The sequence below is a fragment of the Tarenaya hassleriana genome, unplaced genomic scaffold (assembly GCF_000463585.1).
Source record: "Tarenaya hassleriana unplaced genomic scaffold, ASM46358v1 Cleome29, whole genome shotgun sequence".
In the NCBI taxonomy this organism is placed as follows: Eukaryota; Viridiplantae; Streptophyta; class Magnoliopsida; order Brassicales; family Cleomaceae; genus Tarenaya; species Tarenaya hassleriana.
This window is the reverse complement of record NW_010966092.1, coordinates 95,719-109,300: the sequence shown is the minus strand read 5'-3', so window position 1 is coordinate 109,300 and position 13,582 is coordinate 95,719. Positions and strand designations below refer to the sequence as shown.

General features: G+C 38.0%; 1 protein-coding gene and 1 pseudogene across 1 annotated transcript; both read right to left on the bottom strand.

Moving 5' to 3' along the window:
• Positions 1-5,784: 5,784 nt before the first annotated feature.
• On the bottom strand, positions 5,785-8,524 carry LOC104818498 (alpha-humulene/(-)-(E)-beta-caryophyllene synthase-like). The gene is made up of 7 exons (XM_010548115.1): positions 8,423-8,524; positions 7,904-8,183; positions 7,378-7,750; positions 7,059-7,277; positions 6,718-6,856; positions 6,370-6,618; positions 5,785-6,248 (listed from the first exon to the last, which is right to left on the bottom strand). The coding sequence occupies exons 1-7, from the start codon at positions 8,522-8,524 to the stop codon at positions 5,958-5,960; spliced, it is 1,653 nt and encodes a 550-aa protein (XP_010546417.1). The 3' UTR covers positions 5,785-5,957.
• A 1,715-nt stretch (positions 8,525-10,239) lies between these two features.
• Positions 10,240-12,557, bottom strand: LOC104818497 (annotated as a pseudogene).
• Between the last annotated feature and the right edge of the window lie 1,025 nt (positions 12,558-13,582).

Genomic DNA, 13,582 nt, shown 5'->3' with positions numbered 1-13,582 from the left:
TTTTTCTTGGTCTTTGAGGTCTGGTCCGGCGGACCAAGAGTTGGTCAGCCGGACCAGACGCACGTGGAATTTGTCCGAAATACACTGCCTGGTCCGGAGCTGACCAGAATTGGTCAGCCGGACCAGAGCAGTCAGACAGAGCGGGAACGAATTGGGTCGGAGTTCGGCTGGTCCGGCGGACCGAAATCTTGGTCCGCCGGACCGGCAAGTCAGGCGGACTGAATCTCTTGGTCCGGAGCTCGGCTGGTTCGGCGGACCAAGATTCTGGTCCGCCGGATCGCGGAAAATTTCGACTGTCGGCATAAGGCGTCTTGGTCCGGCTGACCAAGAGTTGGTCAGCTCCGGACCAAGACCGTGACCGAACAAAACCGCGTGTTTTTACTCGTCTGGTCCGGCGGACCAGCTCCTGGTCCGGCGGACCGGACGTCTGAAAACACCAAATTGCGAAAATCTCGGCTTTTCTTGGTAGGTACGCGTGAGGAATGATTTGGATCATTCTTAACCCGACTCTTGACCTCCAGAAGAGCCAAGACTGCTCTGCAACTCTCCCAAACTCAAGAAATTGTTCTTGAGATCATACACAAGAGATTTGATCTCTTCAAGCTCTAGCAAGCAAGTTTCCAAGTGTTGGAAACCATCCCAAGGGTGTGGACTACTCAAGAGGGTGTTGGCTGCTTCAACACCTAGCTGTGATCTACAACAACCTTCTGATTCGGAATCAAAAGGTTAGTTCTACTCTCCAAGAGGTTCTTCACCGAAACCATGGTCCGTGGGCGGTTCAAAATCGTTTTGAACGCCAATTCCGCTGCGCAAGCCCGCGGACCAGACCCGAGACCGGTTGTGAACCGGTGCTCGAGGTCCCCGTGCGACCCATCACGGTGTGTATGCAGTAGGCCAAACGGGAACAAGAGAGGACACGGAGGAAGAAGAAGCGGAGGAAGATGGAAGAGTAGGTGGATACCCGGATTGGATCCGAGAATAAGGGAACTCATGCTCGACAAACTCGACGTGTCTAGACACATAAATACGAGACGTGGCTACATGAAAGCAAAGATAGGCACTTTGTGTCAAAGAGTATCCGACGAAAACACAAGGTGTCGATCGAGGATCAAGTTTGTGACGTGAGTATGGGCGTAGCCACGGAAAACAAAGACAGCCGAATGTACGAAGTTTAGCGTAGTTCGGTGTGGAGAAGAAGAGAAGTTCGAAAGGGGATTGATGGCCAAGAACGGTTGTGGTGAGGCGGTTGATTAAATACACAGCCGTGGGAAGGGCAAAAATCCAAAACTTGGGAGGAATGGACGCTCGCGTGAGGAGGGTGAGACCCGTTTCAACAATGTGACGGTGCTTTCGTTCGGAAAGACCGTTGTGTTCGGGTGTATGAGGAGGGGTTGTAAAATGGGATATGCCATGAGACGATAAAAAGTCTTTAAGTGCAAGAAACTCTCCATCGTTGTCGGAATAGATGTGACGATTTTTGTGTTAAAACGATTTTCAACAAGAGGTTTGAACCGAGTAAAAACATTGTGAACATGAGATTTTCGACGAAGAGGATATAACCACGTATATCGGGTGAAATGGTCGACAAAAATAACGTAGTATTTGAAACCATCAAAAGAGCTGATTGGGGAACTCCATACATCGGAATATAGAATTTCAAGAGGACGAGACGAAGAAATAGACGATGTAGAAAATGGAAGCTTATGACTTTTATTAATAGAGCATGGTTCACAATGTAAAACTCGATTATTCGACAACGGTAAAGAAAAACGAGAGACAATAGAATGCAAAGTGTCTTTAGACGGGTGACCTAGTCTAGAATGCCATTCAGAGAGAGACGTCTTGACGCTTGAAAGCGCAAGGACCGAGGATTTATTTGAAAGGGACGATGGAACGGGAGAATTCGGCCAAGCATACACACCATTATGAAGTGGTCCGGTTACTAACGCCGCCCCCGTGTTTAGATCCTTCACCTGAAAGAAACGAGCAAAGAATTCCACTGAAACATGGTTAGAGCGGCAAAGTTGATGAATTGAAAGTAGATTTTTATTCATAGAAGGTACTAGAAGAACATTATCAAGTATAAGAGAGCGAGAATGAGAGGGAAGGGACGAAGAACTGGTGTGTGTAATCGCAAGGCCAGAACCATCCCCGATGATGACAGCATCGTCACCCTGGTATGGCGAATGGAGAGAGAGGTTGGCTAGGTCGGTTGTCACATGATGAGAGGCGCCCGAATCAAGTAGTCAAGACGGATTGGCCGTAGGCTGAGTGGAGGCCGGATTGGCCGAGGGTTGCCATGAAGATGCAACCGACTGTTGGTCCGAGGAAGATAAAGACATGGTCGGGAGGAGCACGTACGTGCACTGTGTCCTTGTGTGCCACATAGCTGGCACTTTCCGAGGTAGCCGCGAGATCGACCACATGAACCACGAGCCGAGGAAAAGTTTCCCCGAGTTGAGCGTGAGTGCGAATATTGCCGAGGACCGGATTGGGACTGTGGACGCCAAGTGTTCCCGGGGCCAGATTGTGCGGTGTTCGCCGAGATAGGTAAATCGGGGAGCGGAGCGACGGCGATAAGATCAATGTCATGGGTGAGGAGTTTCTCGTGAAGCTCGACAAAAGAGATGGGTGTGTCCCGGGCTTGGACGATGTCTTTGATTGGCTTGTACTCGTCACTAAGGCCACCAAGAATAAGATCAACGAGATCCTAGTGATCCATGGGTTTGCCGAGGAGTGCAAGTTCGTCGGCTTTTACCTTGAAGAAATTCATGTATTCGTCAACAGATCTTGCTCCCTTTGTGTAGCGGCGCATGTGATCCTTGATGAGTTTGACATGTCCTCAACTTGAACGACCATATGTCTGGAGAAGCGTTGTCCATGCAGTAGCGGAGGTTGTGGCGGATGCCACAAGTGCTTGGCATTCGGCAGAGATTGAGCCGAGTAGTGCAGAGAAGACCAGTCGGTCTTGACGGAACCATGGCTTGTACGCCGGATTCGGAGAGGAGACATTGTTGGCAATGATTGAGACAGCAAGAGCTTGTGTCGGGTCGAGAAAGCCATCGAGATCATATCCTTGGAGAAGAGCACGAATCTGAATGCTCCAAGTTAGATAGTTTGTGGCTGTGAGTTTTGCCACGTTGGTGACGTTGACATTGATCAACGGACTGTCGGAACTGTAAGGGGTAACCGTGTCGGTGGATAGGCCAGTGGCGCTGGAGGATGCGTTGGCGGCAGCCATGGCGACGACAGATCGACGAAGAGAAGAGATGGTGGCGTCGGAATCGAATTAATGTCGTGTGACGATGGGCTCTGATACCATAAACGAGTTTAGGTTTTTGGAAAAATATTCGCATAATATTTCAGAAGGATTTACAAGGATATATATATACAATGCTGTTAGAAGAATAAGGAAATATACAAATCAGATTTAAAATCAAATCCCGTCAATATAGTAAGTTGCCTATTATAATCATCTCATAAAAATTGAAATTAGAGCTTACTCCCGAATAAGAATATATTGAAATCAAATGAATGATGCATCAGAACAATTTTTCCCTATTGCTATTGATTTAAATGAAGAATTTTTTTTTTTTGGTAATTAATGAAGAATTTGTTCTTCGACTGCAGAAGTGAATGGAAATAAATCCAGACAAATTTTATCTAGAACCCTAAACAAACTAAAATGGTCGTAACCAAACGCATACTCTAACACGTTTCTTCAAGATAGATTTATTTACATCTTAATTATTTCAATTAAAGGTGTATATATATATATTTGGTATATATTTCAACGAACGTACTAAAATCACCAAACATTAATTTATTTCTGTTTTTTACTCGATTTGAAGTTTATGTTTTCATAATAATTTCTGTGGGAGGAGAAGAAGGACGCTATGTAAAATTGCATGTGTGCATGCACATTTACTATACATGTTATGCTCACGTACGAGAATAAACAAAACATTAATCTAAAACCAAAATCTAGGCTGTAACGAAATACATATATATATACATATACACACACGTTGTAGCCAACGCATTTGCTGAGAATTGCTCTCCCTTGGCCATCAATTTATGAATAAAAATTTGCATAATTTTCCATTTTGCCGCTTTTTATTCGAATTACGTCTCTTTTTTTGTCTGTTTCTAGCGACAAGAATGAAAAAGTATTTGACTATTCAAATTCAATAACGTTGCTTTGAATAAATCCCATTTCTATATGCTACAAGTTGGGTTGTTAGTCGGCCGTTAAAATAAATCTATTCCCGCATATCATTCCAAATCAACTATATAATTAATTCAATCAAGTTTTCTTAACTATTTCGTGCCGTATATATGTATATGCGGGTGCAGAGTGCTGATTATGGAACCGTAATTTATCCTTTTAATCTCTACCGATTGATAAGTAAACGGTCGATTCGGAGAAATTCAACTAATCTAAAAATATTTAGTCTAGAATTTGTTAAATTATTACTAATAATAAAATACTTTAATTTTTTTTAAAAAAAAATTAAAAGAAAAAACTCCAAAGCGAGAGATGTAGGATTCGAGCTCTAGGTGAAGTATTTTGATATATTTCCCTCTTTTTTGGTAATAATTTACATAGGGCAAAACGATTTCCAAAATAAGTAAGTCATTTTCCATTTGTGTAGATTTTTTTTGATTGATATTATTCCATGCATGGGACGGTTATTAAGCTATAGTTTACATGGCTTTTAAAAGGTAAACCAGATATTAATATAAAAAAATATAGTAACTTGATTTAAAACTATCAAATTAACACATGAACTCTTACGAATTATAACCAAATACACGAATCTCTCAAAATATTGCCAAACACCGTCGTGATCTTAAAAAACATGCGACTTTTGATTTCTTGTTTTGTGGTTTTAGATTATATATGTAATTAGAGAGTAAGATAAATAGATATAAGAACATGAAATTCAAGTTTTACGTTAGATGACTAATACAATAAAACCATACCAGAAGACACATCTGATGGAAGTACCTGTTAACGGTAAATATATTAAAGCAACCTCATTTACGTACAAGAAGCCTTGGCATACCAGACAGAAAAGCAGTTACAGAGTGTTTGGGGACAACATTTGCAAACCATATAGTTTTATACCATGCAACATGTGGTTGTGCATGATGAATAAATCTCCATGCCATCGCAGTGGTGAAAGGCTTATGCCCCTCTGTCCGATGTGTCGGAGACCAATAGAAAGAATCATTTCCTGCCGTAGAAGAGGGGGGGTCCAATCTATAGCAAGGCCAAGTGAAGGGCCTCCTCTGCCATACTTCGTGCCGATGGTAGAGTCCACCCTTCGTGATTAAAAGCAGCACAGACGTGAGCATCCTGGGGTATTCTCAACTATCGGGAGCCGCCTTCACCAATAAATTTGATGAGTGGTCCCTACGGCAACCAAGAATCCAATCAAAACATACATTTCTCACCATTCCCTAATTTGCATCTCAGGAAAGGTCTAGCGATTTCGCGAATTTTGAGTAGTTTGCGCCAAGCCCAACTTCCTCTAGCCGCCGGAACCAAATCCCAGAATGATTTTCCATCTTATGCTTTCCCTCTTACTGCAACATCTTATGTTTTACACTGATCTCAACTATGATATCTAACTCGAAATTTTCGTGTTGCTCTTTTAGATACACTCCCACATAAAAAGATTCTAGAGAAGAGAACTATTCGATGTTTGATGGAATCGACCAAAGCAACCAAATGATGAAATGGATAACCTCGATTTATTTAGAAATACATATCAACTGGAGTAAAGATGGAGGAATGCAGAAAGCATGAACTGTCCACCCACTTATTTCACATAGTGCAATTATAAGAGGAAAAAAAAAACATTCTGGGATATTATTTCTTATGATAGCTATGTAGAATCTTTAAGTAGAGAGTGGTTGTATGAAATTCCCAGAGTTTGCTGAAACCACCCTCACACGGGAATGCTTTCGGTGAATAAGGAGACGACATAATCCTTCAAGAACTCCGGGTGGGTGTAGGAATCTTGGTACTTGTAGAATACCTCAATAACCCGTGTGAGGTTAAGAATTCGGATTAGGATAGGACGAGGCATAGAGTAAGGCCTCATTAGTTCTTGGTTCAGATCCTTCCATGTCTCTGAGATAATCCTTTCAATCTCTTCTGTGGCTTTTTCCTTGGAAACACCATATTGTTTCATATAACAATCGATTGCTGTTCCGACATGTTTTCGTTTATGTTCAAACTGCAATCATGGGATGTAAAGTACAGATCCATCGTGAGTTTCATTTTTCTTTCAACATTTTGATGAATGGGATTTGAATTTGTTTGAAAATTTTCATAATTTATGAATTGAGGATGAGTACCTCGTAGCTTGTAATGTCGTCCATGAATCGAGTAATTATTTCAGAAGCTACGAGGACTTTCGGCTGTAAGCTTAACCATTCGTAGACATCAAGTTTGCAAACATCAGTCATTCCTGCAAAGGATGTTGCTACCGTTGAATAGTAGCCGTTGGAAAAAACTCCGTTCTCTTTGTATTCATCAAACATGGCTATGTAATCTTCATTTGACCACTTCGCCTCTTGGTAGTAGCTACTCCCCAATGATTTTATCTGATAGCGAAAATTCCAACAACTGAATGTGAAACCAAACCAAGTGATGATTGTATGGAAGTTGAGAGATTTATAGGACTAAGGTTCGGTTTTTCTTACAGATTTTTTCACATGGAATCCACATCCCGATCTTCCTTCTTTCTCCATCTCCTCCTCGAGTTTGTCATAATAATCTACCAGAATACTGTAGAAATACTTCATATTATCCGGTAACTCTTCGGGGGCTGTAGGAAGCCACCTGCATAAGAATCCTCCATTACATTACAATGATAAATCTTGTGTTTATATAAGCAAAGTACGTATCCTATATTACGTATGATACAAATACCCTCCATCTTATCCATATTAGATCGAGTTCCACTTTTTATACATGATTTGCTCATAAATACTGTGGAATGCCTCAAGCAAAACAGGAAAACCAAATCTTGTACCATAAGCACCTGTTCAATGCATCTGTGAAAAGTTCAAGTTCCTCCATCGTGCCATAAGCATCATATGTGTCATCAAGAATTGTTAATAATTGTATAGTAATTGCCACTATAATTCGTGCCCGCGAATATTGCGGCTCGAAATATGTTCCAAGTGCCCACAGGTAGCACTCAACTATCCGATTTCTAGCATATGGTACTTTACAATCGGTCTTCAAATCTTTGTACCACCTGAAAATTGAGAGAAACTAAATCATTTGTGCTAAAAGTCAAAGTGTAAGAAATCTCCGGTGAGCAACAAGTCTCTTATATGCATATATAATCATATCACCTAGTCGCATAGGCGAGTTCTTCACGGTGTAGCAGTTGTAGTATGTTAAAATCCAACTTAGCAAATTTGAGCAACGTTTCATCGTGCGGTACTTCTTCTTGGTAATACGATATATATTGTCTCGTCTCTATCCTCGTAATTCCCCTGGGGTATGGATGTTTTAGAGTGTTTTTTATGCGCTCTCGGATATGGGGGCTGGATTTAGAAGCCAACACTTGCAAACGAGATTTCGAGAAAATGAGAGCTTCATCTAGAATATCTTCGCCATGAGTGCTCCAATGTGCAGCTTCGTACAAACTTAGCATGCCCTTAGCATCGACTCCAGAGTTTTCCTTGAACTTTCCATTTTCATCTCTGAACCTTTCAAACACATCTTTAGACATATAGACCTTTGATTAGTTAACACGGCCAATATATAAAAATCTATAACCTTGAACGCGTAATTTTCACATGCACATTTATTGGTTCATTGAATTTATATAACGTTTCAGCTAAAAGAAAGATTTAAGCAAAACTGTGATCTTACCGGCAGAGAGTTTATGGCCAAATTGCCTAAGAACTTGGAAAATAATTCCAACGGTAGATAAATCATATTTTTCGTCACCTATCGTGTCATTTAGGTCACGAATACCGAAAACCGTATTGAGTTGATCTTCTATCTCTTTTTCAAAATTGTAGGATACTCCAAGACGACATAACACATCAATGAGCTTAAGGCTTTCTACGGGATTAGCTTTGGAGGCCATAAGCATTTCCATCACTTGCCCCTTCAGCGCGCTATGTTTCTCTTTGTACGCATCACCTCCCTACCAATGGCATGATTGATGCTTAGTTGTTTACGAATAAAATCACGTATAAAAACATTATTCAAATAAAACAATAGACAAAGAATAAGTAACTTAATTTTATTTTCAGCTAGAACTGCAAGTTACATAATTATTTTGTGTACCAGAGTTATAATTGTATTATCGTTAACATTTTGATAAGGTTTAATGTTATGACAAAAAACCGACGTGAATATATCTCCGAGAATACGAATGATTACCGAATCCGAAATAGAGAAGAAGATGAGTGGATTATCCCAAATATTGGCTGGAAAATCGGCTAACGGACGTTTGATTTCTCTTTCTACGCTGAAGGACTCCATTGCTTAGTGTGTTTCTAAGAACAAATTTGGTGTCTCGAATGGTGCTGCAAATCTTGGCAACTCAACGGGGCTATATATATAGAGCCAAGATCACCATCACATTTTAGTCATGGTGCAACTTTCTCTTGGCAATCAATATATAATTATTAACCAATATTTATGTTTTACCCTTTAACATCACATTTTAGTCATTGGATACATTTTCCCTTGGATTTATTATGACCAGCTTCACCTAATTTTTAATAAAAGGAAAAATCTCATATTTCCCCATGAATTTTTGTTAATGTTCCTAATTCCAATTTTTAATTTGACAAAAATTAATATAGAAATTCTATTTTTTCTAAAATCTCACACTGAATCGCAAAATATGTTACAATTTTTCACATAACCATAAGATTTTGGGATTTTGGTTTGCATTGACTTTAGGGATTCCGGTTTATGGATTTCAGTTACTTAAGCGATTTTGGTTTACAGAATTTGAATTTCTGTGATTTAAATGATTCGTATTTGCGGGTATGTGGGAAATTGTAACACATTTTGCGATTTGGTATGAGAGTTTGGAAAATTTTGAACTTTTATATAAGTTTTTGTCAAATTAAAAGTTGATGTAAAAATTGGAAACATTAATAAAAATTCGTAGAAAATATGAGATTTTTCCTTAATAAAATGATGAACCACCCCAACAAAGTCTTGTCTATATTATAGCATTTTAATAGGTACAAACTAAGATTATATTCTATCGTTGATCGACTAACAATTTGAAAAACACAAATAAAGTATACGTTCAAGAAAACACCCTCATGTGCTTCAGTCATTGTGCCAGGCGGCTTGTAGATGGAGAGGAGAACGTTTCGCATGCCGCGATCAATGTGGTCGGTTATTTTTGAATTGCTTCTCGCTTATTCACGGAAGATTCGATGATTTTTTTCCTTCCAAATTCGATGGATTACATGCTGGAGGAGGATCTTAGCAATAAGCACTTTGTTACAGGAATTGTCATGGGCAGGTTGTATGATCCACAAGTGGCACCTGCGGAGGTCCGAAGGTAGTAGGGGCCATCATTTACTCGCAAACTGCTCCCAAATGGACCTGCCAAGGCTGCAATTTAATTAAGAATAGGTGAGAGTGATTTTCATCTTCATTACCACAGATGACACATCAGGATCAGTGTGGATTTCCCATCTATTCAGACGATCCTTAGTGCGGAGTCTTTGAAGCATAACCTCCCGATAGAGGAAGGCTAGCCGAGGGGTCGAGAATTTTGTCCAGACCATATTGTGCCAATCAACAACGGGGCTGCGATTTCTGATAAGTTGGCATGTACTTGTAGACGAGAACATAGGCTTCAACTTCTCGTTTTTGTATCTCCATATGGGTTGGTCTTGTCCTAATGGCAGAGACGTGCAAGATAGGACCAACTAAAATTGTTGGATTTTGTTTGTGCGAGCGCCAGTCAGTATCCAGGAGCCATCAGGACATGCTTCATTATATCTCCAAAATATATTTTGATAATTGCATATAATAGTGGTATATATATACATATACATAGGTTTACATTATTACATATATATACTCATACATATGTATATATATAAAATATGTATATACACAGGGGCAGACCCAGAATATTTTTTCACCGGGGACAACAATTATTAATGATATAAAATATAAAAAAAACATTAATAAAAATAAATCGTCATAAAGTAGTTTATGTTTTACAACTGAATTCTACGGTTCTTCATTTTTTGAAATTTATCCATAACAACTTCATTTGTAATTGTCTGAAATATATCTTTTTCAATGAAACAAACTAGACAATTACTCAAAAACTGATCACCAATCCGATTGCGTAAAGCTGTCTTCACAAATTTCATCCCTGAAAAGCATCTCTCAACAGTCGCGGTGGCAACAGGCAAAATAAGAGCCAACTTCAAAAGTTTGTACACCAATGGATATGAAAGATGTTTCTTTGTTTCCACCATAAGACGAGCAAGATCTACAAGATTAGTCAAATTAGAAAATCGATCATCTTTCGTCAAATTGTCGATGTGGAAATACTAAGTTCATGTCGAAGAGACACTTTCTCCAAAAACTGAAATCGTCCGGATAAAATTCAGCCAATTTCACCAGATTTGGCATGCTAAACTCACGAAATGAGTCAGCAGGACTCAAAGATGTCATGCAAATGAGCAGTTCTGAATTTATCTCGTCAAATCGATCATTAAGTTCTTGAAGCTGCAAATCCATAACAATATAGAAACAATCTACCTGATAGTGATGTAAGTTGCTTATATTGCTCTTTTTTCCTGGCTTCCTTGAATCAACATAATCTTCCTCCATATTGATCATTTCAATATTGTGTTTCTCACAAAAAGAATACACGTCATCCAGAAACGAATTCCATCCACCATCTCTTTGTTGTTGTAATTGTCTCTTTGTAGATTTCACCAATGAAATAGCATTCAAAATGTCTTGATCTTTCCTTTGTAAAGCCATCGATAAATTATCTGTGAATCCCAGAATGAGCAACATCAGCTGTAGATGGAACACAAAATCAAATGTGTAGAAATATTTGAGAAGACCATATGCTTGACGTCTTTTAACTGTATCAGTGCCATCATTCTCAACGTACTCAAGCACCTCAATGACAGAAGAAAATAACCCAGCCAAACGCAATAGTGTTTTGTAATGAGATCTCCAACGCGTATTTCCAGGTCTCTGAGGAGTAATATCTTGATTCAACCCTTTTCCTGTATTAATCTCTCCACTATTAATTCCTTCGTTCACTTTCGTTCACTTTCGTTCGATAACTTTCTCGAATCATATCTTTTCTTTTACAGGAAGCTCCAACCACATTCAACAAAACTGAAATCATGTCGAAAAAATTTCCAACATCAAATAGCTCTTTTGCAACTGCTACAACGACCAATTGAAGTTGGTGAGCAAAACAATGAATATAATATGCTGATTTATTTTCTCTTGAGATCAACGATCTCAATCCATTTAATTCACCTTTCATATTGCTTGCCCCATCATAACCTTGCCCTCTGACCTTTTTTAAACTCAAACCATATTTAACAAACAAAGAATCAATGTCAGACTTCATAGATAAAGCAGATGTTTCTTTCACATGAACAAGATCAATAAATCTCTCTTTCACTATCCTGTTCTTGTCAACAAAACGAAAAACTACTGCCATCTGCTCCTTATCAGAAACATTACTAGACTCATCCACCAGCAACCCAAACACATCATGTCCAATCTCCTAAATTATGTCTTGGGTAATTTGTTCTGCAAAACATTGTACAATATCTTTCTGGATTTTTGGAGAAACCATCTGACTATTCCCCGGAGCATTCTTCAAAACAACCTTACTCAAACCATCATTTTGTTCTGCAGTATATTTGACAAGTTCCAGAAAATTTCCTTTATTATCAGAAATTTCTGACTCATCGTGGCCTCGAAACGGTAGTCCTTGATACAACAAATATCTAGAAGAACTAATTGAGGCATTCAACCGAATAAGATACTCGTTTTTCATCGTATCACTTTGCTTATGTGCGTTTTCTTCCATGAGTTTGATGTTTTGTGCTTAATGCTATCAACTTTGCCGAAATCTTAGTTGGTGTATGATAGATTGACTTTGCCTCATCAAATCATCACTCTTTTTGCGTGCATTATTATGAAAACTATTGACATCACCCACATGAAAAGCCAACCTCTCGGTTTTATTCCAACTTGAAAAACCATCTGACACAAAAGCATCATTCCCAACTTGTTCTCTAAACAAGTAGCAACACAAGCAAAATGCTTTATCCTTCTTTATTCTATACTCTAACCAATCATTGTATTGGTCAAACCAAGCTGGATTAAATCGCCTCAATTTATTTTCTATCATCTTCTTCGGAAAGTCATGACCACGTGGTTGACAAGGTCCCCTAATCAAATATTTGTGTCTTATCTCATCTCTCTGATTAGGATTATACTCTAATATTTTTTTCCTATCAGCTGGATCCGAATGCAAATCATCCAAATCAATTTTTTCAGGTATTGAGAGACTAACCTGAGAATTTGATACATTCTCGATTGGAATTTCACCATTATTTTGAGATATCGATGCAAAAATTTTTTTGAGAAATTTATCCATTAATTTTTCTGTCAAATCAAATACAAAAATAAATAAATATATAATATTAAATTAATTCGTATGATTAAAACATACATAAAAACAGATAAACAAATAAAAACTAAAATCATAAACGTACCTTTGATCTCAGTATTGCTACTTTGTTTATTTTTTTATCCAATGGGAGAAAGAGCGAAAGAGAGAAAGGGGAGGAGAGAGAGAAATAAAAAATATAAAATAATGATATAAAAATTATAACGGTTTCACCTAAACATAAAAAGTAATTAGATAAAAGTGGAGACATGTTTAAGGAAAATATTCAAAAATCTAAATAAAAGGGGATCCACATTAAAAATATGAGGGGGCACGTTTGGTTTCTTATTAAAATCTATAAAAATTTATAACTAAATTATTATTATTTTTTAAATATAGCTATGGGGGCATGGGACCCCATTCACATGTATGTAAGTCCGTCCCTGTATATACATGCATATATGTGATGATTTCTATGTTTGAATGACTTTATTGTTGAAATATTAAAAAAACAATGATTGGAGGTAAATATAGATATGTTTGAAAATAATAATAGATATAATATTATGTCAAATATTGTGTATCTTATTTGTTTTCATTGTATTTATATTTTTTTAACTTTGTTTGTTAATTTTTCTATAAATATGTGAGTTATTTTTATTATAATGTAATAAGAAATAGAGAGGTAGCGATAAATGATTTGATTCTTTTTCTGTCTTTTTATTTAATTTTTGTATTTTATTATATTTTTTTTATATTTATGACACAATAAAAGTGTGAATTTGCAGAAAACACTCAAGTCTCCCTTGTGTATTAAGTTAATTTGTTCATTGCAGGAGTCAGAAAATGTATACAAGTACGTTGCAACTTGCAAGTAATGCAATAACTAAATGAACAAA

Bases quoted from the DNA above. Each gene is read 5' to 3' on its own strand.
- LOC104818498 (XM_010548115.1), bottom strand. From the start codon at position 8,524: ATGGAGTCCTTCAGCGTAGAAAGAGAAATCAAACGTCCGTTAGCCGAT. The intron at 7,278-7,377 runs GTGATATGATTA...CTCAATTTTCAG, and splicing joins GAACTCGCCTATGCGACTAG to GTGGTACAAAGATTTGAAGA. The intron at 6,857-7,058 runs GTGCTTATGGTA...ATTCTTATGCAG, and splicing joins TTCACAGATGCATTGAACAG to GTGGCTTCCTACAGCCCCCG.